Genomic DNA, 26,651 nt, shown 5'->3' on the forward strand with positions numbered 1-26,651 from the left:
ATAAACGTATAATCACAGCTGCCATACCAGAAAGGACAGCATGCTCACAATTCTCACATACTGAGCAGGCGTCATATTTTAAACTCAAAGGGGTCGTCGATCTCTGAGAAGAGGCCTGGACTGTCAATACCCTAGGTTGCAATGAAAGCAACACCTATAACTATACACAAGTCAAGAAAGCTGGGGCTTTTGAGAGGCTTGAAACAGGCTCCAATCTGTGAGGCTGAAGCCAGAGCTGCTGCCATTACTGCTCCTATTCCCTACAAATAGGCTGACATCGATAGGACTATTTGACACAGTCGATCTAATAAGAGGAACTGTGCTAGTAATTTCCCAAACAGCAGCCTGTCAGAATGCTAATGCCTTCACTCAGAGCCATTAACCCCAGAATGTTTCCCTAAGGCTAATAAAAAGGGAGAAATGTTCTGCCTCCCAAGAAGAAAAGTTTAAAAACAGAAGAAAGGTATTTTCACTCTCAATAAATGCAAAAATGCTCCAGAAGCTTAACCTATAGTTTTCATTTTACATTGCAGCACATATTCTAGAACACCAGGACGTTAGGAGAGAAGTGATGTACACATGGCTGACATGCCCTGTGAATAGTTCTTACATTTTGAGAAAATATAGTAATAGATATGCTAGATTTAAAGAGAAAAGACTCTACATAGATCTTTTTAGCAATCCAAAACTATTTCTATCTCAGCACTTAATATAGAGTAACATACCTTCGGTAGAGAGGCTCAACAGTTATGTGAATGAGCTTGCAAATAGCAAGAGCTATTAGTCTATGTGAAGCTGCATAGTATGGAGGCAGCTGATCCATGATGTTTTGTGCATGCTGCCAATCACCGATCTTTAACAAGGCTTCTAACAAACCAAGTTTTTGGTTGTCAGGTGGCTAAAAATGAACAAGCATAACAATGATACTTGGAATACAGATATTTCTCTTTAAAACTGAGCTAAATATCACAATAATGTACATCAAAAAAGTTGGAATATCTGGGAAATTTAACAATTGCCTGAATTTTTAGTGACTTCAAAAAATAGGATCTTTTGTTCTTGGTTTTTGTTGTTTTATTTTTCCACGCAGTACAAACATAGGTGTTACAATTTATAAATTTGGAATTAACTTTGAGTTAATGCTACACTGCAGGAGACACTAGAATTCATTCATCTTTGAGAATCCCCTTCGGATATGAAGAATATTATATACACAGCAAAAATTTAAAAAAAAAAACTCAATAAATTTTATGGTTTCTTTTTTAATTAGAAATTTACACAAGAAACAAAAAGAACAGCTTTCTTTGTAAAGGTACCATTCATATTAAAATGTAAATGCGTATTACCCAAATCAAATTTTAACATAATCAAAATTAAGAAATTATACTTCCATTTCATGAGAAATTACATTTCATGATTCTAAACAATGCAAGTTTTACTAGACTAAATGATGTACCTTCTCTACTTTTTCATCATCTTTGTCCTTTTCTTTGTCTCGTTCATCAAGTTTCTCAGTAGACAATACAACCATTGTGAGTTTTCTTACAATTTGCTTAGCTTCCACAATTTCTCGTTTGTATTCATCCATAATGCTATTATCAGCTGGAAGAAGCTAAAAATAGATCATTCAAATTTCATAATTGTTAATATAAATAGCTTACATATATAAAAAGCAAATACTATTGTCCAGTTAGAAAATCTACATATAAGAATAAGTTTAGCTTATTCATATCTATGACTTCCTTCCAAATAAGTCTTACTTATTGTCTCATAATTTAAAATGGTTAGTACCTAAATTCTGCACACATTTTAAAGTCACTTAGCAATAAATGTCTCATCTCTCTGGTATGCTAAAGGTTTTAAATTCACACTACAGAGATATTTACTACTGAATTTATAAATATATGCAAAATATGTAACTATTCCATTGAAAATTTCGGGAGGAGGGGTGCTCAGTGGTAGAGAGCAAAGTTTGCCCAGAATGACTAGAACCTGTTTGAACTTCAGTACCACACATACAAAAACTATGTATTGCCCCTTTAAAAGCCAAAGTCCAAACTAAACGAAGTACTACATATATATCAAAAGGGGTGATTTGAATGCTCTAATTTTCAATTACAAAAACTATTAATAACTTGGTATCTCATAGTAAGTCACAAACTTGTTTCTAGATCAATACAAAAAAAGAGTAGTATCTTGTCAACCCTCTCTTGTGAAGGCTTGATTATCTCAAATCTAGCTACCTTGTACATGTGAAGGATGGTTACTATAAGCATTTCATAATAGTAAACCTGACTCAAATGAAAACACAACCAAAAAAAATATTACTTCGTTTCTACAAGATACTACAGTGAGCTACAATAGAAATGTTTCTACCCCTGTTAAAATGCATAATCCATTTCAATAGCTATGGCTAATGTAAGGTAAACATCCAGTGAACATTAAAAGATGAAATATTAAATACTGTATGCTTCATCCTATTAATCAAAGAAAAGGGAAAAAGAGTCAATTTGCTATAGACATGTTCAAAGAGGTAAGTGCATTTCTTCATTCTGAATGGCAAACATTTTTATTGATGTATTTCTATGCCTTAGCATAGGCCCTCGACTTTTACCTGGTTGACTGCAACTAATAGATAAATAGTATGCAATGCTTTTGTTTTTCTCAACTTTCAGTTCTGTGCATTTTAAGAATATGTTGATTTGGTGCATATAAAGTTAGAATGATTTTATCTTCTTAGTGAACATCATTAACACTCTCTTTCTGGAGTTTTTCTTTTCATTTGTTTTGCAGTGCTGGAGTTTACATCCAAGACCCTGAATAAGCCATATAAAGCACTCTTACATGGAGCTACCTATAACCCCTTAAGTCAACAGTTCTTAACCTGTGGGTCTCGACCCCTTTGGGAGTCAAATGGCCTTTTCACAGGGGTCATCTAAGACCATCAGAAAACATGGATATTTACATTACCATTTATAACAGTAGCAAAATCACAGTTATGAAGTAACAACAAAAATAATTTTATGGTTGGGGGTCACCACACCATGAGGAACTGTATTAAAGGGTCACAGCATTAGGAAGGTTGAGAACCACTGACTTAGATGACCCTCTGTCTTTAGAGTCTATTACTAGAAAGTCTCTTCTAACTATAAAAGCCTCACTGTTTTACTTCCAATGTTTTCTTTGTTGTTTGCATGTTTGTTTGTTTGTTTGTTTGTTTGTTTGAGAGAAGGTCTTTCTGCATAGCTCTAAATAGCCTGGAACTTGCTATGTAAACCAGGTTGATCTCAAACTTCTGCCACTGTCCTGAGTACTGAGATTACAGAATGAGCCACCACCCATAGTTTACTTATAAATTTCCAGATACCTGGGCTTTAGCTGAGTCTCACATAGACTCTACACTGGTATATAAATCCAATCTGTCAAACCATATCATCTTAAGGTGGCAACATAGTTTTTTTACTAACCTGGAAAATGATTTTTTAATTCCATTAGACCTTTCATTACTTCCTATTCTAACCAATATTTCATAATTTCAGTTTGTAGATCACTTTTCTTTAAATCCTCAATGGTTCTCTCATCCCAAGAGAAAAATCCAAACTATCCACTATATGCAAATAGGGGCCTTCCAATGGTTTAGTTCTAACCTGCTTTTCCATCCTCACTACTCCCACATACCACCTAGGCTCCAAACACTCTGAAGTTCCTGGTGTCTCCTTAGGTGAGTAACTCCAATGCTGTCAAATCTCTGTCTTTTAAACTCACCTAATTTTACCTATATATTTCTACCATTTCAGCCTGGAAGTATCTACTCTTCTATGATCCTAGTTCAATCTCACTAGTTTAGAAAGTTTTCTAACAAGCAGCCCACCCACAGATGAATGTGATCACTATCTACTATGAGCTCACACCACAGACTACATTTTGATACAAGGCATTTTTTTCTCCCTTGCCATAATGTGACTATTTACAAGGGAGAGACAATCTTTTTATTCAACTCTCTAACCATAGTATACAAATAGGAAGGAAATTATTACATGATTTCAAAGGCACCCAAGACTACAATTGTGGATGAGTTTAAGTCAACAGATACCCCAAAGCAGAAATTAATAAAAGAGTACAGTGCAAACTTGAGCTTCCCAAACGGGGAACTAAACTGTTGACGAACTTCTATAGAAGTCATCTCTTACAACCATAATAAACTCTTCTACAAACTAGACCCAACAATGAATCCCAGTAATGGTCAATTATTACACAGTAAAAACAATGAAAGGATTTTTAATGTACTAAAAATAAAAATACAGCAGTGTTTACCTAGAAGTATCTAGGCAATCCCCTATTTCCTACAAGTCACACATAAAATAAAGAAGCTTAACACTACATTGCTTAGTGCTTGATCTTTCTCCCCATGAGCTAAGCACTGGTGATGATTAAAAAGAGCTTTAGCCGGGCAGTGGTGGCGCACGCCTTTAATCCCAGGACTCAGGAGGCAGAACCAGGCCAATCTCTGTGAGTTTGAGGCCAGCCTGGTCTACAGAGCGAGATACAGGAAAGGCGCAAAGCGACACAGAGAAACCCTGTCTCGAAAAACCAAAAAAAAAAAAAAAAAGAGCTTTATATCTAATCTTGAAACATATAAGGGTGACTAAGAGGAATTTAATTTCCATAGTTAGTTGAAGAAGAGAATCCATTAAGTTTTTAAGGTAGACAAAGCAATAATGTATTATAGCTTCAAAACTAAACCTTGGAAGTCTAGAGCTAATACTGAAGTGCATTGCAGTTGCCTACTCCTATTCGCACCCCTGGGAAGCAGAAACCAATCATCGTAACAGAGCGCTCGACTTACGTGTACATAAAGATCGTCTAAATCAATGAGATTAAATTGCAAAAGCACTGCTGCAACTCTGTATAAAGACGAGGGGGTCTCACCACTTGGTTCCTGAAAGAAGAAAAACTCCTGAGGTATAAAGTAAAATTAAAATCTGTTCTCTTCTCTACCAATCATCAATAAAAATTAAGTAATACACTTCACTACTCTCCATTTTAAAATCAAACATCTGAATAGTGGGGCAATAATTTTTGCCAGCATCCCAAAACATCCTGAGATGTTTTGAGACTAAGCATCTTTTACAATGCATAAGAATACTTAAGGGAAAGTTGAGACTTGAACAGAACATGAGATTTAAATTGTATAACACAGTTATACATTTCTGTTTATAAAACTGCTATTGTGGATTTTTTTTTACACTTGCTTTTCAAGTAGTTCTAAGTGGCATGACTGACAAATGAGGAAGTACATAGTCTACACCTTTGTCTTGAATTTTGTCCTAAGTATGTCTACTTACACCCCAACTTCCCCTTCAACACAGTTCAGATTAAATTAGCATTTAAAACACAAAATGCCCAGTTAATTCCAGACAATCTATGAGGGCCCATATGTCTAGAAAAACAAGTATAGACATTGAAACTAATCTTTAAACTTCTATTGTCAGTGAAATAACTAGAAATACCAAGTCAAACATAGATAAAAAGCAATTATTGACAACATATGAAGTTTTTGGTTTTTTTTTTTAACAACACTGAAATAAAACGGCTGTAAGTAAGGGTTTCCATACTTGGAATGTATATTATGACCATAACCAAACTAATTTGTACTGTTTAAAGAATATCCTGTTTTGCTGTATTTTTTACCATAGATAGGCTTCAATTTAACAACAGTTTGCTAATTCTAAATATGTTCACATAAACAGTTATTTAGTATTAAAATATTTTCAATAAAAACAAATAATGGTCCAAATTCAATGTCAAAACAAACTCACAAAAGCTTACTGAACTTAACTGAGAATCTGAAATACCTGACTTGAATGTAGTAGAGTCACATTCTCTATTCTCTAAATCCCGATTTAAACGACTGATCTCAAGAAATTTCACATCACTGCCCATTTCTATTGCTATAATCAAATTTCATCCCATGTGAGCACAAGCTATTTTGTAATTCAAGATGTTTTATGGCCTAAAATCTAAATATGGCCTATGCTGGAGAATGTTCCCTGTGCATTAATAATGTATCCTGTTATTGTTGGGTGGAATGTTCCATATGTCCCTACTAGACCCAATTGATTTATGTTAATGGTAGCTATTTTCTCATTAATTTTTTGTCTAGTGTGGTGTTTGTTTTATTTTGCTGTATTTTGAGATGAGGGAGTCTTAATACATAGCCAAGTAAAACTAGAACTCATTATGTTCTTCCATCAGCCTGCCAAGTATTTGGATTACAGGTGAGCCCCATCATTCCCAGCATGTCTAGTTAATTTAATCATTGATAAAAGCAGGATTATCACGGGATAAATTTCATACCAATCTAGTCTATTGGGAATAGCTGGTTAAGAGCAAAATTACAAAGGTTTATTTAACTTATTGCCAATTTCTTCTGAGTTTCTTAAATGCCCTTAATCCTATTCTAGACAACTCGCCTCAAGAAGTTTCATACTCTTAGGTCAAACATAAACTGCTCCCTCTGCTTCATAAATTTAGAGGCTATGTTGCTTGTCACATTTGTGTTTATAACTATTATAAATTATATAAAGTATATAAAAATGTCAGTTTTATAGGCTGTCCATCATCATTTCCTAACAATTTCTGCCCCTATCCTGTCTATTGTTGATACAGGCACCACAGCTTTCTCATATATGCAAACATAATATCTGCTTCTACTCTGTTATTTTCAAATTATTTGTACCTTTGAATAGTTTTCCTTTACCTAGCATATACCTGGGTCATATATATGGCATATGCTAGGTAAAAAAACTATTCAAATATATATATATATTATTTGTACCTTTTTGTGTATATATATACACAAAAAGCATATATATATTCAGTATTTGGGTGTGTGTATATATGTATATATAACATATATATGCTTTTTTTTTAAATGAACTCTGACAAAGCTTGCTTTTTAATTAAAGAATTTGATTTTATAAGTTAAAATACTTAGTAAAGACAGGCTTTTTGAGCATTTTGCTAGTTGATTTTCTTTTTTTTTTTGGGGGGGGGGGATTTTTCGAGACAGTGTTTCTCTGTGTAGCTTTGCGCCTTTCCTGGAACTCACTTGGTAGCCCAGGCTGGCCTCGAACTCACAGAGATCCGCCTGGCTCTGCCTCCCGAGTGCTGGGATTAAAGGCGTGCGCCACCACCGCCCGGCGCTAGTTGATTTTCATTCCTCATTTCCTACATCACTAGCTTCTTTTGTGTGCCATTTTGACTTCTTTCTTAGTGATTACTTTGGGTATTACAATTAACATTTTATATTTGGGGATAAATTAGTTTCAATTAATTACCAACCAGCTTAGCTCCAATAGGATAAAAAATTTCTTGAGTCTATACATACATCTTTGTCCTTCCCCTTTAAATGGTTTTGTCAATATGTGGGTTGTGAAAAGGAGGAGTTAACTAACGCCTTCAGGTAGTGGTGGGAAAGAGTGTGAAATTAGAGGAGGGACCAATATACAGGTTGACTACACATTCCTAAGAACCTACACCCATGGTTACATCCCTTACTTTCCTTCAAAGACCGCAAACTGTTTAAAATCTCTGACAATTCCTTTCCCTTCAATAGCCCTAAGATTTAAGTTCTCACAATAACAAGATAGCTCTGGCAATAGCGAGAAGGAAATACTGTTACATAGAGCAGTATGCAAATGATTTCCTACAATAATATGTTGTTTTAAACATCAAATATTTCTTATACTTTAAAAATGTACATTAAATATATTATTTTAAAATGTACAAAAAGTTTTATTCAAATATTGTAAAACACTTCCAGTTATACACTGGTTACATCACTAACAATATGTTCATGTAAAACTATTTTTTAATTCTAAAATTAACTAACTTGATGTTACTTAAAAGGTCATCTGTCTTCACTGTGATATGATCTGAAAGGTATACACTCCAAACATGCAAGCTATATTTTAATTAATCATGTACCAAATTAAATTTTCTCTACTTTTCCATTTCAGTAGTTGGTTTCTTAATCAAATCTAAAACAATCAAGATGCCTTTTAAACTCTAATGAAATACTTGGACCTATTTTCCTATATTAAGAGTGGACTCTCACTCGGCAGTGATAGTGCATACCTTTAATCCCAGCACTCAGGAGGCAGAGGCAGGTAAATCTCTCTGAGTGACCCCCCCCTCCAAAAAAAAAGGAGTGGACTCTCAAGTTTCTGGTAAGAAAATGAGAAGCAGCTGTAGCTAATTTTTTAGTAAAAGCATAATACCACCAGAAATGATTTTTCAGTAGTAGGCACCTCCGTTAAATCTTAGAAAATAGCACTAACAATAATAAGACAGACTGAAAGAGAAATAACCAGAGAATAGGAAATCTTTACAGTTATTATACTGGTTTAGTTTTTTTAAAAAGTGATGTAAAATACACTTCAAGTACTTTTTAGCATCCCTAAAAAATTCTAATACATAATTCATATACATAATCAAATCCTAAAATAGCATGTAGTCAAAGGCCTATGACAATCTAATATGCATCTGCCTACCCAGAGACAATTTTCTACCATTCCTTTTCCCTTGTTACAATCCAGGCATGTGAGACTACAGACCATTCTTTCAATAAGTTACATATGCCCACACCACTAATCTTTAGTATCATAGTTTATTTCTGAATGGAAAACTCTCAACACACTATTATTCCTCCTTCAAGTATTACCAGACCCTGTCTCTCCTAAGGCAAAATTTAATTTTGCTTTTCTCCAGACTTTCTCATCAGATCATTTAAATTTTTAATATAAATCATATAATATAATCATATATAATATAAATCATATCATTAGCTTTCCATTCCTCTATCTCTTCAGCTAAATGTTTGAGGTGAAACTAGCAATACAGTGCAAATAAAAAATAAAACAAACTAAACATATAAAATAAAGAAGTTAACCTATACATATACATATATACACATTTTTACCTGGTAAAACTTGAATTTGAATCCAAGAATATGACACAGTGTTTGTGGTTCACACATACTCATGTAAGATTCTAATAAAGATATAAAGAAGTCATCATGTTCTGGCCTGCATTCAAACACTTCTAAAATTACATCCAAAACTCTATTGGGATCCAGATTAAAGCATCCTGAAACAGATAAGATACATTTAAGTTCAAAAGTAATTACATGTCATTTCTAATAAAGTCATCAACCATGGTAATATATAGTAAGGTAAAACTATTTTTAATAGCTTATTTTCAAAGTTTGTGTCCCTCCCCTAAGAGGAGAATCTTCTCAGGAACATTTTTAAAGGCTACATATTTCACAGACGAAAACAGAAATAACCAGAGGAATGGGGTATCTTCAGTTACTGTAGTAGTTTAAAGTAGCCATACTGAAGAGTTAAAACGTTTGTTAAACTATATAACAAGCTATTTCCTATACAGTGAAACTCTAAACGATCAGCAAGCTTCAGTATCTGAAGTTTTTTTTCAAATGACAGCTGTGGTAGAACATAGGCACTCTTGTGTTTAAGCATCTTAGAAAGGCTTTTGTCTATCCTAAGCATCAACAGACATGTGATCTTCAGAGAAATCATAAGCCTAGATGTCAACCACCAGTTACATTAAGCAACACACACACACACCAGGGGGATGGAAGCAATGAAGAATAAAAAAAAAATCCTGGAAAAGAATATGTGGAAAAAAAATAAAGAAATAACAGACCTGAAACAGCTAAGGACTCATTCCTCTATTTAAATATTATGTAGCTATCCACTAAGTGTAACAAGCTTAGGATACACAAAGACTGCCTCTTCTATCCTTAAGAAGGGTTCACGCCTTATGAAGAATGATCACTGAGGAAATGCACTGAAAGTAACTGGAGTTTATCCAAAGATGGACAGATAGTCAGTATATTACAGCAAATGCAACTAGATGCAGGCAAGAAATATGATGAAGTTGACAATGACTGTTGTAGGAATGAAGCCAAATGAATTTCTTAACAGGAAAATAAGAGACCAATACTGTAAGCATTACTAGGAGAGGTGTCCATGCATAAATTTTAGGCAAGACAACAAAATTATAGATTCAATAATCATGTTGCTGGTAGAACAGACCTTGGAAGACAGAGGAAATCGTGTTTTTAATTAGTAGAAAGAGAGCCCAATTAGCATGTATAGGTCCTGAGTTCAATCTCCAGCAATGAGGGTGTACACACACACCTCCAACATACAGACAGAAAAAGAAACAAGCTAGTAGAAATCTACAGTAGATGATTTCTCAGAAATATTATTTATTTAAAAAACATAATAAAGGCACATCTTAAAGCAAGAATCAATGGGTTAAGAGTCAGAAAATGTACTTAAAATAAAAGCATGATTAACCTGAAACTTTGAAAAAAGTATGCTGGAGAACACCAATTACTGTCTTCTTTTGCATAGTAGGTAGTAGAAACTCCAAAAACATGGTCAAGTATGGTGATATTTTATTTGTGCTGAAATGTGATTTTATTTGTATGTTAATAAATAAAAGTGCCTGGGGGTCAGAGCTAATAGCAAACCATAGCAGAAGTCTGGCAGTGGTAGCACATGCCCTTAATCCTGATCACATGACAGACAGATCTCTGTGTGTTCAAGGACACCACCAGCATGAAGACACACACCTTTAATCTCAATACCAACCATAGAAAATCCGAAGGTCTGTATAGACAGGCAGTGATGAGGAGGTCATGTGGTTGGGTTTACAACCAATGAGAAGGCAGAACAGAAAGTCAATAAAAAAAAAACAGATACACAGGAAGTAGTTCTCTTTCTCAGGGGAAGGACGGCAGCGAAGGGTAAGAAGGAGGTTTTAAGTCTCAGCTCTTAGCTACTGCTCTGACCTCTTGGGCTTTTAACTCTGCATTTGGCTCTGTGTTTCTTATTGAATAAGACCGTTATGTCTACAGTCAAGAAATTTTAATAAAGAAAAAGTTGTGCCTAGCATGAAGGTGCATACCTTTAATTCCAGCACTCAGAAGGCAGAGGCAGGTAGATCTCTCTGAGTTCAAGGCCAGCCTGGTCTACATATTAAGTTCCAGGACAGCCAAGGCTACACAGAGAAAACATAATAATAATAATAATAATAATAATAATAATAATAATAATAATAATAATAAAAGGTTTAGGTGAAAAAAAGAAGTAAACCGGTTTCCCTTTCAAAGGGATTGTCTAAAAAGCTGAAACAGTGACAATATGAATCTGGCGTGAATAAACTTTATATTCAGATTATACCAAGCACTCATAAAATAATGTAGTCAAAATAATTGAACGTCCACAAATCTCTCAAAGAATTGTTTGGCTTGACATTTAATTTTCTTTTTAATGTTTCTCTGGTCATATTACATGCAACTAAAAGGACCAATGAGATTGAAAGAGAAAAGATACCCATCCTACTCTTCCACACCAAATCTTCAACTTTAGATACCAACAAATGAAACTGTGGTAAGGCATCAGACTAAAAACAGCTTCTGGATGACCCAGTTAAAGAGATGAGATGTGATAAGCAAGAATACACTATTCCAAACCAAGAAAGTCCAAGAGCTTTGGAAACTCAGTGGCACTGACTGAACAGCTAAAAACTGTCAAGAAAGAGAAGCCAAGCCAAACACACAGCTACAGCCACATGTCTCCCTGATGAACTTAGGGAAAGCAGAAGCCACATTCAAAAGGTAAGGTACGTAGGTGACCCTGCTCAAAAAAGACTGGAAGGCCTACTTTGGGACAAGTCCACCTGTCTTCACAAACCTCAAAACCAGATGTACTTTTTTATGTTTTTTAATAAATTATTTATTTCTCTTACATCCCAGCCACAGTCCCCCCACCTCCTCTCCTCCCAGTTCTTATAAGTGATCAATGGAGCCTTCACTCACGCATACAAAAGAACTGATCACAATGAAACAAAACAAGAAGTTGACAGCAAAAGAAATGACACAAATCATAAATACTTGGAAACTGAACAATACATCCTTGGATGACTAAAATGGGCCACGGAAGAAATCATAAGGAAAAATAAAAAATTCAAAGTGAAAATTGAAAGCACAATTTACCAAAAGCCATGGGATATAGCTCAGGCAATTTTTCTTAATTTTTTTATTAAGAAATTTTCTACTCACCCTACATACTACCCACAGATCCCACCTCCTTCCTCCTCCCACCTAGTCCCCCACCCCCGTCCTCCCTCCCAAGCTACCCCTCATCCCCACATCCATAAAATGTCCAGGAAATCTTAGACACCATGAGAAGACCAAACCTAAGAATAATAAGGGATAGAAGAAGGAAAAGAATACCAGCTCAAAGGCACAGAAAATATATTCAACATAATCATAGATGAAAACTTTTGCAACCTAAAGAATGAAATGCCTATGAAGATATAAGAAACTTACAATACACCAAATAGACTGGATCCAAAAAAGAAGTCCCCTTGCCACATCATAATCAAACCACTAAACATACAGAATAAAGAAAAAAAATAAAGAGCTGCAAAGGAAATATGCCAAGTAACATGTAAAGGCAGACCCATAAGAATAACACCTGACTTCTCAATGGAGACTCTAAAAGCCAGAAGGTCCTGGACAGATATTACGCAGACACTAAAATGTAGTGGATAGCCATTCCAGCTTTGGTCTGGAAGTTCCAACCCCTATTGAGGCTTCGGTAACTATCATGCCTACAAGGCGGGGCCAAGAGAGGGCCCTGAAGACCCGTGATCCACATGCGCTGCCCTCTCTTGTTTCTTGGACCCTGGACTCTACAGGCAGACCAAGGAGTTCTCCAGAGAACACCGCCGGACTACGCTGTGTCTTTCCCAGAACCCGCCATCTACCTATCCCTTCATTTGTAAGTTACGCCACTAAATAAATCTCCCTTTTAACTACGTGGAGTGGCCTTAATAATTTCACCAATACTAAGAGACCACAGATGCCAGCCCAGACTATTATATCCAGCAAAACTCTCAATCACCATAGACAGAGTAAGCAAAATATTCCATGATAAAGCCAGATTTAAACAATACTTATCCACAAATCCAGCCCTACAGAAAGCACTAGAAGGAAAAATCCAACCTAAGGAGTTAGATACATCCATGAAAATACAGGCAATAGATATCACACCAACAAACCCAAAGCTCAGGCAGTTATAAGAGAAAAGATTATAACTATGAACTTTCACATTTTTAAAGTCAGTGAGATTTTCAAATAAATACCCTTCTGATACACTCCCAATACCATGGGGGGGAGAGGTAAACCCCTTTCAGCAATAGGTAGCAAAAAATAAATACTAAAGATTGAAGCAGAAGTTAATCAAATAGGACTAAATGAACACAGAACCAACAAAACAAGAAAATGGTTCTTTAAAATGAGGAGGACCAATATCCTAGGCAAACAAATCAAAAAGAGAAAAGACCCACATCAGTAAAATAGAAATAAAAAGAGGGATTTTACAAAATAGTCCAATAAAATCCAGATGACCATTAGGGCAGGAGTAGAGTTTGAAGAAGAATTTCTTGAGACAAGAGAACAGTATGAGAAGTTGCAAAAGGATGGGCGCCTGCTTTTTGACCAGGTCCTTTTGGTTGAAATGGATGGAATGCTGCTGACACAGTCTAGAGCCATCCTCAGCTACCTTTCTGCCAAGTACAACTTGTATGGGAAGGACCCGAAGGAGAGAGCCAGGATTGACATGTATACTGATGGCATCCTGGACCTGATGATAATGATCGCCTCTGCTCCATTCAAACCCCCTGAGGAAAAAGAGGAGAACTATGCTTTAATCGTGAAGAGAGCTAAAACCCGTTACTTCCCTGTCTTTGAAAAGATTTTAAAAGACCATGGGGAGGCTTTTCTTGTTGGCAACCAGCTCAGCTGGGCAGACATTCAGCTGTTAGAAGCCATTTTGATGGTGGAAGAACTCAGCCCTCCTGTGCTGTCTGACTTCCCTCTGCTGCAGGCATTTAAGACAAGAATCAGCAACATTCCTGCAATTAAGAAGTTTCTGCAGCCTGGGAGTCAGAGGAAGCCTCCTCCAGATGACCACTATGTTAATTAAGGTGGTCAGGAACGTCCTGAAGTTCTAGTGGCAGCAGGTGTTAAGGAGGCTACAGCAAGGATCCAATGGCAGCGTCGCCATAGGCCAGCTACGGAGCAATCCAGAAGCAAAGGATGAATCCCAGGAGTCTTCAGCTGCAGTAGAATATTTTTTAAGGGGTGTTACTTTTGTTTATGTTGCATTTGTTTAACTCTATGAAGCTGTGTTACTGTGCCTGTCTAAAACACCTAATGTCTAATAAAACTGGCCAATAGCAAGGCAGGAGAAAGGATAGGCAGGGCTGGCAGGCAGAATGTATAGAGGGATACATAACTTATATTTAAAAAACTGGAGTATCTAAAAAAAAAATAGAAAAATTCCTAAAAATATAAGATCCATCAAAACTAAATCAAGAAGATATGATTTAAATAGATCAATAATAAGCAATAAGATAGAAACAAAAGAACACCTCCTCAGAAAAGCCAACAACTGGATAGATTCACTCCAAAATTTTACCAATCTTTTAAGGAAGTTCTAAAACCAGTACTCCTGAAACTGTTCCACAGACCAGAAAGGGAATAAAAGACACAAAACTCATCCTACAAAGTCAATATTAACCTGATACCAGATCAGAACACAACAACAAAAGAAAAGAATAGATCAGTTTCCCTAAAAAAAACACAGGTGCAAAATTTCTCCAAAAAGATATCTACAAACCAATTCAAGAACTCATTAATAATACCACACATGGCCAGGCATGGTGATGTACAACATTAATCTCAGCACACAGGAGGCAGAGGCAGGCTGATTTCTGTGAGCCTAGTTACAGAGTGAGTTCCAAGGCCAACAGGAAGAGCTAAGGAGACTCTGTCAAAAGAAAAAGTAGCCGGGCGGTGGTGGTGCACGCCTTTAATCCCAGCACTCGGGAGGCAGAGCCAGGCGGATCTCTGTGAGTTCGAGGCCAGCCTGGGCTACCAAGTGAGTTCCAGGAAAGGCTCAAAGCTACACAGAGAAACCCTGTCTCGAAAAACCAAAAAAAAAAAAAAAAGAAAAAAAAAGAAAAAGTAAAACTTCATTATAGAAGTACAAAAGCTCCCAACTAGAAAAGTAATCCTTAACATAAAAAGTAACACTGGAGATAACATAATACCTGATTATACTACACAACCACACTAACAAAAACTGTGTGCATACAAATGAACTAGATGATACAGAAATAAACTACAGCCATGTAATTTTTGAGAAGGTAGCCAAAAACATATATTGAAAAAGACTTTTCAACAAATAGTGCCAGGGAGACAGGATATCAACATGTAGAAACATGTAGACTCACATCTTTGTCCTCCACAATGGATCAAAATTCTGGAGGTATCACCATCCCTAATCTTAAGTTCTACCACAGAGCTACAGTAATGAAAACAGCATGGTATTGGCACAAAACAGACACACTGATAAATGGAACTAAATTGAAGAATCAGACATAAATCCATATACCTAGGGACACCTGTTTTTTGACAAAGAAGCCAAAACCGTACAATGGAGAAAAGAAAGCATCTTCAACAAATGATGTTGGCTCAACTGCATATTGGCATGTAGAAGATTGCAAATAGATCCCTGCACAAAACTGAAGTCCAAGTGGTTCAAAGACCTCAACATAAATCCAGTTACACTGCACCTGATAGAAGAGAATGTAGAAGTAGCCTTGAACACACTGGCACAGGAGACAACTTCCTGAACAGAACACCAGTAGTACAGACACTAAGATCTACAACTAATAAATGGGACCTCATGAAAATGAAAAGCTTCTGTAAGGCAAAGGACACTGTCAAATATAACAAAACGGCAGCCTACAGAATGGGAAAAGATCATCACCAACCCCACAACTGACAGAGGGCTGATCTCCAAAATATAGAAAGAACTCAAGAAACTACATATCAAAAAACCAAATAATTTGATTTAAAAATGGGCTACAGACCTAAACAGAGAATTTTCAACAGAAGAATCTCAATGGCAGAGAAACACTTAAGGAATTGTTCATCATCCTTAGTCATCAGGGAAAAGCAAATCAAAACAACTCTGAGATTCCATCTTACACCTGTCAGAATGGCTAAGATCAAAAACACAAATAACAGCTTAAAATGGAGAGGATGTGGAGCAAGAGGAACACTCCTCTATTATTGGTGGGAGTGCAAATTTGTACAGCCACTATAGAAAAAAAATCAATATTGTGGTTCCTCAGAATATTGGGAATCAATATACCTCCAGACCCAGTAATACCACTCTAGGGCATATATTCAAAGAATGCTCAATCATACCATAGGACATTTGCTCAACTACATTCACAGCAGCTCTATTTGTAATAGCCAATACCTAGAAACAACATAGATGCCCCTCAACTGAAGAATGAATAAAGAAAATGAGGTACATTTACACAACGGAGTATTACTCAGCTTTTAAAAACAATGACATCAGGCAATTTGAAGACAAATGGGTGGAACTAGAAAAAAAAAAATCTTCCTGAGTGAGGTAACCCAGACGCAGAAAGACAAACATGGTATGTACTCACTCCTAAGTGGATATTAACTGCATTGTAAAGAATGCTACAATCCACAGCCTCAGAGAGGCTAGGTAACAAGGAGAGCCCAAGGAGACAATTGTATCTCCCTGGGAAGCAGAAATAGAGGAGATCTCCTGGGTGGACTAGGCGTGGGTAGGCTTGGGAACTTGAAGGACTGGGTTGTAGAGTATGGTGGGGAGGGGAGAGTGTTGAGAGAGATGACTGGAAATGGGGGCCTTTCCAGGGAAAGATAGAAGCCTGATGAAAGGGAAACTCCCACGAGTCTACAATGAGGGCCCCAGCTAAGACTCCTGGCAGCAGTGGACGCATAGCCTGAACTGGCTATCCCATGATCGAATTGGTGACTACCCCCATTGTTATTGGAGAGCATTCATCCAGTGACTGATGGAGACAGATTCAGACTGAAGGCCAAACATTGGGCCAAGCTCGGGGAATACTACTGAGGAGAGGGAGGGCTTATAGGAGGCAGGAGGGTTAGGGACATTGCAGAAAAACTCACAGAAACAACTAGCCTGGCTCATGGGAACTCACTGAGTTTGAACCAACAACCAGGGAGCCTGCATGGGACCCACCTAGGCCCTCTGCATATGTGACAGCTGTGTAGTTTGATCTATTTGTGCAACTCCTGGTAATGGGAGCAGGGGCTGTCCCTAGTGATTTGGCTGGCTCTTGGGAAGCTATTCCTCATGCTGATTGCCTTGCCCAGCCTCAATACAGGGGAAGGTGCTCGGTCTTATGGCAACTTGATATGTCATGCTTTGCTGATTCCCATGGGAGGTCTGCCCCTTTCTGAGCAGACACAGAGGAAGGGTGGATGGGGGGGGGCAGAAGGAAGGGGGTGGGGTGTGAGGGGAAGATGGAGGAGAGGCTGAGGTTGGGATGTAAAATAAACAAATACATTAAATTTAAAAAAAAAGAGAGAGGGAGGAAAAAAGGACTTTCTGAAAATGACTCTAATGGCATAAGAAATAATCCCTAGAATTGACAGGTGGAATTATATGAAATTTAAAAGATCCTGCACAGTAAATTAAATGAACACTATAGTGAAAAGACAGTCTATAGAATGGAAGAAAAAACTTTGCCAACTTATCAGATGATAGACTAGTAAGTAGAATATATTAATTAGAACTACAACAATTACAAAAAACTCCACCACCCCCAAAAAAGATCACCCCATCAGCAAACAGGGTAATGAACAGTTCTCCAAAAAAAAAATACAAACAGTAAATACTTGAAAAAGTATTCATTCTCCTTAGTCATCTATAAAATGCAATAAAAACTGCTTTGAAAGTCCATTTTACCCTGTCACAATGGCTCTCATCAAGAAAACAATCAACAACAAAACATTGGAAGGACATAGGAAACCTTTATTCATTGCTGGTGGGAAGGTAAACTGGTTCAGCTACCAGGGAAGATAGTCCTCAAAAGAACAAAAAGTAGAACTACTACAATACAGCAATACCACACCTAGGTAGTTAAGTAAAAGACACTGAATTCAATATATTACAAACATACATGCACAGCCGTGGTTATAGCTGTATTATTCACAGCAGGTAAGAAGTGAAATCATATGCAGATGAATAGATTTTAAAAAGTGTAGTAGGCATACACAAGAGATTCTACCAGTCATAAAGAAAAAATAAAAGATGACATCTGCAAGAAAAAATGGAAAAGATTATCATTATATTAAATGAAGTAAGTCAGGTTCAGACTTACTTGGTTAAGTAAGTTAATTACTTAATTAAACATGGTTTCTTTTATATGAGGAGTCTAGATTTAAATGTTTATCCCTCTCTTCACCCCACTTCTCTGTAGGATTAAAGTAGAAAGGGGACATAAGAAGAGTGGAAGAGATTTTGAGAGATGAGTAATGGAATTCCTATGTCATGAAGCCAAAAAGAAGGACTACTGAGGCTCAGCAAGAGGTGTCTGAAGGGATAACAGGCAGTGGGAGAGGAGAATGAATAAGAACAGAATATAATGAGATGGGGGGGGGGGGGCGGAGACAGACAGAGAGAATATCCTAGTGAAACTCACTTTATATGCTAACTTAAATTTTTTTAAAATTTTAAATGAAGCTCCTCAGTTCTAATTATGGTGGGTGATTATAAGGTTTAGAGACTTAGCCAAAAAGATCCTGGACAACTAAATCTAAAATGAAGAAGAATCACTTCCATTCTCCAATGCTAAGTTCAAGTAAACTTGCTTGTGAGTTCTTTTTGCCAGAATTTTTTATATAGTCCAAGAATCAATAAACATGGCCTGCCAGTCAAATCCACTCGACCGCTGGTTGTTGTAAACAAGGTTTTAATCAGAGTCTCATTTATTTATGTGCTATCTATGGCTGTTTTCACCCTACAATGGCAGAGTTGAGTAGTTTCAACAGAAACTACATGGCCAACAAATCCAAAAAGTATTTACTCTTAGCCTTTACAGAAAAACAGTTAGCTAAACTGGGCAGGATAGAGCACACCTATTAATTCCAAAAGTCAGAAAGTTGAAGCAAGAGAATCAAGAGAACTAGGCCAGTGCAAGACCTATGTGAAAAACAAAACAAAACAGAAAAGAAAATGGAAGAAAAAAATGTTTGCTGAACAGACTTAGATGAAAGGAAAAAATACCTTGCAATTATTTTTATTATGTATATTTAAGGTATTGAAAAATGATTTTTTTAGGGTATCTAAGTATATAGTAATAGTTTAGCTCAAAAAAAAGGAGCCCATTTCTATTTTTCCTCTGATTTATAAAATATACATTGTTATCTGCCCCCTTGGGCAGATACTATACATTAGTAGCCTACTAATAATTTTTCATCCCTATAAGTTGTTCAGATTTCCTGTCAGACTTTAGATAGTAATCACTACTACATAATACTAGCAGTTCTGCTTCTGTGCTTACAGCACAGGCTAAACAGTTCGATGTACTTTCATTTGCCAGAATCTTAAAGGGTAATAAATGAAAATTTCTCTGGATCAGAAAAAGTATCCTGAACACAACCGTACCCAACATACATACCTTCCAAATGAGGTATTGGTGTCTCACAATGGCTAATGAAGACCAGATCTGAGATAGTTTTGTATGAAGTATTACCTATCTAGATTGTTCATTAAGAGAAGCCAGTGGAAATGAACATGGAAAAAACCTATCCAAAGATGTCTTTAAAAACAGGATGCTATGCAGGTGAAGTTGTTTTGGTCAGATGAGACAAGACCTAAATTAAATGGAGTTTGCCCTGAAAGTGAATACAATTAATTTGAACATTGAAAGAATATTCAATTAAATTAAATCCTTAACCTCAATTTCTACATCAATGAAAAGTTCCTTTCTCAAACAACTGGAGTGAACAAAAGATCATCAAACCATAAAGAAACAGAGTTAGGGAGCTAAGCTTCCTAAATTTCTCCATGTCAAAAAGAGAGGCTAAAAATCACTATAAATACCACAAGAAATGGGGAGGATATTAATTAACTTTCCACTCATTTATTTAGTACCTACCAAACCCTAAGAATTGGGTACTAAACAAACCAAACAAAAAACATTGTCCTCATGAAGTGTACATTCAACTGATGGTAGAGTCATAAGCTCAGTGTCTAAGTTTGTTCCAAGACTGCCGTAAGGATGCCAAAATCAACAGATGCTACAGTCTCATATAAAATGGAAAAAGATATGCCTATAATCGATATACATGCTCTTACTTTAAATCACATAAAGATTGTATATTGTAACTAATAGAACATAAATACTTCAACAGATTCTCCCATGAATATTTTAAACCCTATGGAAACACAGGATCAACTATACTTGATATAGTGGTAAGTGCTGAGAAGAAAACTAACCCAAGAAAATAAGGAGTGCTAAGTGGTGGTGGCCAGAGAAGACTTGAGAAGATGGTATCTGAGTACATCTGGTCTACCATCTTTACCGGATGCCAGATGGGTTAGAATGAATGCAGACCAAGAAATCAAATTGTTTATACTTATGAACTATCCATGTGGATCATGAGCCTGAAGTGGAGATGTCACATTGCTCTACAGAGATAATAACCTCTTTTCTATGAGAGCAAAGTTGAAGAAAAGAAAGGAGCAAACATTTTCTAATTACATAAAAGCATACCTTCAAGAAAATCCATCTTTGGAACGTTCCCAAAATAACAAAGACGTATAAAAAAGATAAAAACCTAGAAGGAAAAAAAAAACAAGGAAAAGAGGCATGGGCATAAAAGGAGATAAAGTGTGAAAGCAAATACTGGAAGGGTTTCCACAACACAAGATCTTAAGAGGGAGGGAACATTATCTTAAGTAAGGACATGACACAGTACAAGGAAGAGAAAAAAGTACAGTATGGCAGTACTGACAAGCTTCCCAAGCTAGATAAATGGGGGGAAAATCTGCAGGAAAAATGCAGCCTACTAGAAAGAAAAGAAACCTGTACTAGAGGAGTTTTAGAAACAGGTCACTACACAGTCAAAGCCACAGAAGACAGCAAGAGTCCTTCAGGGCTAGAGGCTCACTCATCTGATGTTCAATCATCATAGGACAGAAGTAGAAAAAAAAAAAACTAGAACATCTACCAGAACCTTCCTTCAAAGAAAAAGGTAAATTTAAACTGAATGTAGCCAAGCCAAAGAATAAAGAAGACTGAAATAAATACAGCTTTACTTAAATGTCTACAGAAAGCACTAGACAGGAATAAGGACTCAGCCAACTTGTGTTCTTACTCAGATATAAACTCCAAAAACAAACAGATAAAAAACAAGCTGAAGGTATATGGCAGCTACGTTATAACCAATGAGGCAGGAAATAATATTCCTCCTGGGGACCACAAAACATGATTTTGGACAACTTTCAAAATATTCACTAGATAGAAGACTAACTAACAAATAATATGAGGAATTCTTGCCAAACTTAGAAAGCCAAGATTACCCTATTTGTTCCTCCTGTCTATAAACATCAGCTACTTTCTTCAAATGCCCAGTATAAAAGTAATGTAATAAAAATGCTATTTGAAAACTAAGAAGAACATTTTTCTGCTATATTCTTGCAACATCCTGCTACGTTCAGAAATAAAGATAAAATGTGTTTCAAAGTCCCTCATAAATTTCATAATTTCTTATTTATTTTCTACCCTCTATAAAAATGTCTGAGAAATAGTTAAAATTAACAGACAGAAGTGTTAGAAAGAACATGGGAACTAATATATACACAGGTACCAATGACAAAAATAGTTTTCATAAAGATCATGATAAATTTCATAAATGCCGATAAAATATTAAAAACAAAAGTTACATAATTCCAGGTTTAGGGGTTCTTTTCTTTGTTTTGAGAAAGGATCACCTGTTGTCTGGGCTTGCCTCAAACTCACTATAGAGCTGAGGATGATTCATTTTGTTTTAATGGATACCTTCTAAAAGTTAAAAATAAAGCTTATCTTAATAATACATAGTATATAGACACATGTATGGCTTACCTATTAAAGACTTGATATTTTCTAATATTAAATCACTAGTAATATTTCCAGATAAATCTTGCCCCAATTCAGCAATCAGCTTGGCATAACCTTCATTCTCTTCTCTTAATAAATTGAATTTTTGCTGCTTATAACTGAAATCAGAAGTATCATGAAAAGGATAAAATTATTTCAATTATCAAGCTTACACAATGTAGTGTACTCTCCCTGAATATCACTAACTTAAAACAATCATGAGACTGGGTATTTCAGTTTAACTTTTTTATGTATCTTTTAATATAAAAAGCAGTATTAGTTAATAAGGGAACACACCAGCATCTCTGGTCTCTGAGGACACCTGAGCATATCCACATATATACAAACACATCCTTTAAAGTAAGTCTTCTTAAGAAGACTTGAATGTTATCTCAAACTCAAATATGGACAAAGTTAACACAGGAATAGCTCACTGAAAACTCAGTAATTTAAGTGTTTTAGAAGGAAAAAATACTAACTACAAACACAAACATAAATAGCCTTCAAAGGGCCTTTAGAAACTGCTACTATTCAAAATGAGAAATAAACATTCAGCTACTTGATCCGTAACATAAGCCACATATACTTACAAGAGTTTTGTCTTGATTTTAACTGACTTTTGATTGAACTGCTGTGACTGTTTGATTAGCCCTAATGACTCCAAAGTTTCTGGGTCCAAACGTTCCTTCAGAACTGTGTCTGAAACTAAATACTGTATTAAAAAATATTAAAGACAATTTATACTTTAGCATTCCAACTATGTACCCACAATCTTAAATATATTCAAAATACTCTTTCCAATGTAAGAATACAAAACTACATTATCTCTTTATAAAGCCTAGAATTTCAACAAAATAACTCATCAAATACTGAAATATAAAATACATATCTCTTTCAAAAATTACTTTAAAACTACCTTTTTGCTGTACACAGCTCACACACTAAGAACTACAGAATTTTCATTACATTGAGCCTGTCTTAACTCAATTTTTACCTAATATAGTACTTCAGCATTCTATATTTTTCTACAGCAAGCAGCCAAACTATAATATAACAAAGACAAGAACATTCTTCTAAGTCCCAGTCATGGCATTTTTCCTGGGTTCTAATTTTACGAACATAAAATGGCTCACTAGACAATTATGACTTCTATTGGGGGGAAGGTGGTGGTGTTCTCTGTTTAAAGACAGTGTCTCATGTATCCCAGGCTGTCTTTGAACTCACTATGTAGCTGAGGATGATCTTGAACTTCTGCTCCTCCTGCCTCCACATCCCAAGTGCTGAGACTACAAGCATGTGTCCCTATGCCCAGTTTATAGGATACCAGGGACAGAACCGAGGGTTTCATGCATGCTGGGCAAGCACTTTGTCAACTAAGCCACATCCACAGCCCAACTTGTATTTTTTTTTATAATTACCTCCATCTTTTTGTCCTTGCCTAATAAAGAGTTTATGAAATTCAGTTTAAGGACTACTTACTATACAGTTCCTTACCTTTTTCTATATTAGGAACTCACTAAGTCAGAAATATCATGAGGGTTTTTATATGTATAGATTAAGTAATTTAGAAATACGATTATTTCATAACAATTTCACAAAACATCCATTTCAAGATCTAAATCTCACCTTACCATGAAGTCAACTGAATGTCAGTATCTTCCTCCATTTAACATGATTTAACTGTGATTATATTTATTCAATGCAAAATTTAGAAGGGGAAAGTGTATTTAAAAACTTACCAAACATGCTAATACCAATTGTGTAAAATAGTCTCTCTTGCTTTTTTCTTCTAAACAATTTGTCTCAATATCTATAATGACAGAAGAAAAGAGATACAAGTTTCATTTTTCTATACTCTCTACTACTAAAAGATTCATCTTCTTTAAAACATATTTAAAAATGCCTCTTTCCAGGCCAGGCATGGTAGTACACACCTATACACACCAGCACCCAAGAGCCAGAGCCATGAGGATCACAAGTTCAAGGCCACCCTGCTCTACACTATAAGCTCCAGGTCAGCCCAGACTATACAGAAAGACCTTGTCTCAAAAATAAATGTAATTAATTAAAAATAAAATACCTCTTTCTGAATCTTGAAAAATTATAAACTGTAGTAATATGTCTTTCATACATACATAAACACTTTAATTTCTCTTAATACTGATAACTGGCCCTGTCACCTATAACATATATCCATAAAATAGTAAGTTTGTATCACAGGAACACTGAAAACAAAATTTCAAAAATAAAGATAATATTCTCAAAAAAGAAAAACTTCTAACAAAGTTTAAATGACCACTTGTCAGAGGTGCTAAGACAGAGACTCATTCCTTAATGGTCAAGTTGAACTGGGTAACAACAAAAAATATCTTCTAATTAAGCTGGGCTTGCTGGTACACAACAGTAATCTTAGCCTTCAGAAGGCTGAAGAAGAAGGATAGTGAGTTCAAGACCAGCCTGGACTAAATAGTAAGATGCTGTGTCATAACAACAGCAAAAAAAAAAAAAAAAAAAAAAAGAAAAGAAAAGAGAAATAAAAGAAAGAAAAAAGCCTATTTTGTTGTTTGATTGGTTTGGTCCCAACCCCCTTTTTGAGTGAGTACATCTATGCAGTGTGCATACTTATTAACATTGGTGTGGGGGTAAAGCGCTTGCCTAGCAAGCACAAGGCCCTGGGTTCGGTCCTCGGCTCCAGAAATAAAAAATAAATAAATAAATAAAAAATTAAAAGAAAAAACATTGGTGTGTATGGGGGCCAGAGGATGGTGTTAGGTGTCTTCCTCAATTGCACCCCACTTTACTGAGACAAGGTTTCTCACTGAACCCAGAGTTTGAAATTTGGCTCGTCTAACTAGCCAGCTTGCCCAAGAGATCCCGTCTCAGCCTCCCATGACCTGGGATTACAGGCAAACCACCATAATGCTCCCTTCCCCTTTTTTAAAGACAAGGCCTCACTAAATAATACCAGGTGGCCTTAAACTCAAAGATCCACCTGCCTCTACCTCCCTAGTGCTGGGACTAGGTGCTTATTTATACCACCACACCTGGCCTTACTCTGCTTTGTTGTGGGTGCTGAAGATCCAAGCTCTGATCCTCATACTTGTAGCAAGTGTTTTATCCACAAAGCCATCTTCTCAACCTCAGTTTGTTTTTGTTTTTGTTTGTTTTCGTTTTTTACGAAAATGTCTCATGTAGCACAGACCTGCCTTCAATGAAATTCAGGCTGACCTTCAAGTCAGCAAAATTCTCTTTTCTCTCTTTCCCCAGTGCCAGGACAAAAATATTTCCTAACCCTAAAAATTCACTTACCAATGAAGTTGAGAAGTCTAATATCAAGTCTATGAAAAGTCAGTATTAAATGGTATATTTAAAATACTATTTTGAACAATTCTAGTCACTAAATAAAAATGTACTCAATATTTGCATTTTCTTCCTGTGAATTATTTTTAAAAAAGAGAGACTGCCTTCAGTTTTAGTGAATTGTTCAGAAAATTTATCCAAGTTCATATCTGAGGTGTGAAGAAATAAAACAATTAATGCAAAATGCCAGACATCAAAAATTTCAAAGAGGATTAGCAGGATTAGACAAAGGCTGATTTCAGAATTGTTGCTTTAACTGATTATTTTACTTTCTGAGACAGGGACTCTAGCACCTGAGGCTGACCCCAAACTCACTAGATAGTCAAGATGACCTTCAATTTCTGATCCTCTTGTTTCTACCTCCCAAGTGCTTAGAATTACAGGCTAATGTATTTTTAAAGTCAACTGGTAATTTAGAAAGTACAATAAAAGGCATCAGTCTTAGTGAAATAATAACCGTTGGCCTCTAAGTGGGTCTTCCAAAATAACAGACACCTTATATTTTTGCTTCAGTTTACTTTCTATTGTCAACACCAAGAATCAAAAGACAAGGAGATTTATCATCACATGCAACATTTATCATCAAAGATTTTCCTGGCCTTTCACTCTTCCTTCTTGGACAATTGCCATTTGCCCATATCCTAGCCACTGTAGCACAAAGTTAGCACAAATACATTAAGAAAATTTTAAGGGGCATGAGTGTGGCTTAGTGATAGGAGAACTTGACTAGCATCTGTGAGGTCCTGGGTTCTATCCCCGAAACCACAAAGGAAAAAATAACACAAGGAAAACTTAGGGTATGATTTATGCAATTTAACTTATAGCATAATCTCAACTTTTTTTTTCTGAGACAGGGTCTCAGTATGCAGCTCTGGCAATTCTGGAACTCGCTCTGTAGACTAGGTGACCTCAAGCTCACAGAGATCCACCTACCTCTGCATCCAGAGTGCTGGGACTAGAAGTATGTGCCCTCAAGCCCAGCTAATCTCAATTTTTAATGGTGTTTTCTCCAAGACGTAATTGATGTGTGTCTCATTAATTTTTTTCCCGGGGTTCCCAGTTGTCACAGAGCTCTAAAGTTGTTAAGATACACTGCTAAGGTCTTTAATATCAGGCATACAATGTCCAAGTCCTCTTAGCTACGTGAACTGATTAAGGTACTATTC

At 36.1% G+C, this 26,651-nt stretch overlaps 1 protein-coding gene and 1 pseudogene across 2 annotated transcripts in view; one reads left to right on the forward strand and one right to left on the reverse strand.

The window, feature by feature from the left end:
- The window catches only part of Thoc2 (THO complex subunit 2), a 115,406-nt gene that overhangs the window by 59,145 nt on the left and 29,610 nt on the right, over nucleotides 1-26,651 (reverse strand). For both annotated transcript variants that reach the window (XM_059251379.1, XM_059251377.1), the window contains exons 5-11: nucleotides 23,865-23,935; nucleotides 22,716-22,837; nucleotides 22,111-22,244; nucleotides 8,984-9,150; nucleotides 4,847-4,939; nucleotides 1,457-1,612; nucleotides 726-898 (exon numbers count right to left, since the gene is read on the reverse strand). In XM_059251379.1, coding sequence (XP_059107362.1) covers nucleotides 726-898; nucleotides 1,457-1,612; nucleotides 4,847-4,939; nucleotides 8,984-9,150; nucleotides 22,111-22,244; nucleotides 22,716-22,837; nucleotides 23,865-23,935 — 916 coding nt within the window. The remainder of the gene's footprint in view (nucleotides 1-725; nucleotides 899-1,456; nucleotides 1,613-4,846; nucleotides 4,940-8,983; nucleotides 9,151-22,110; nucleotides 22,245-22,715; nucleotides 22,838-23,864; nucleotides 23,936-26,651) is intronic.
- On the forward strand, nucleotides 13,506-14,294 carry LOC131899621 (glutathione S-transferase alpha-4-like; annotated as a pseudogene).

Source organism: Peromyscus eremicus, chromosome X, assembly GCF_949786415.1.
Source record: "Peromyscus eremicus chromosome X, PerEre_H2_v1, whole genome shotgun sequence".
Classification (NCBI taxonomy): Eukaryota; Metazoa; Chordata; class Mammalia; order Rodentia; family Cricetidae; genus Peromyscus; species Peromyscus eremicus.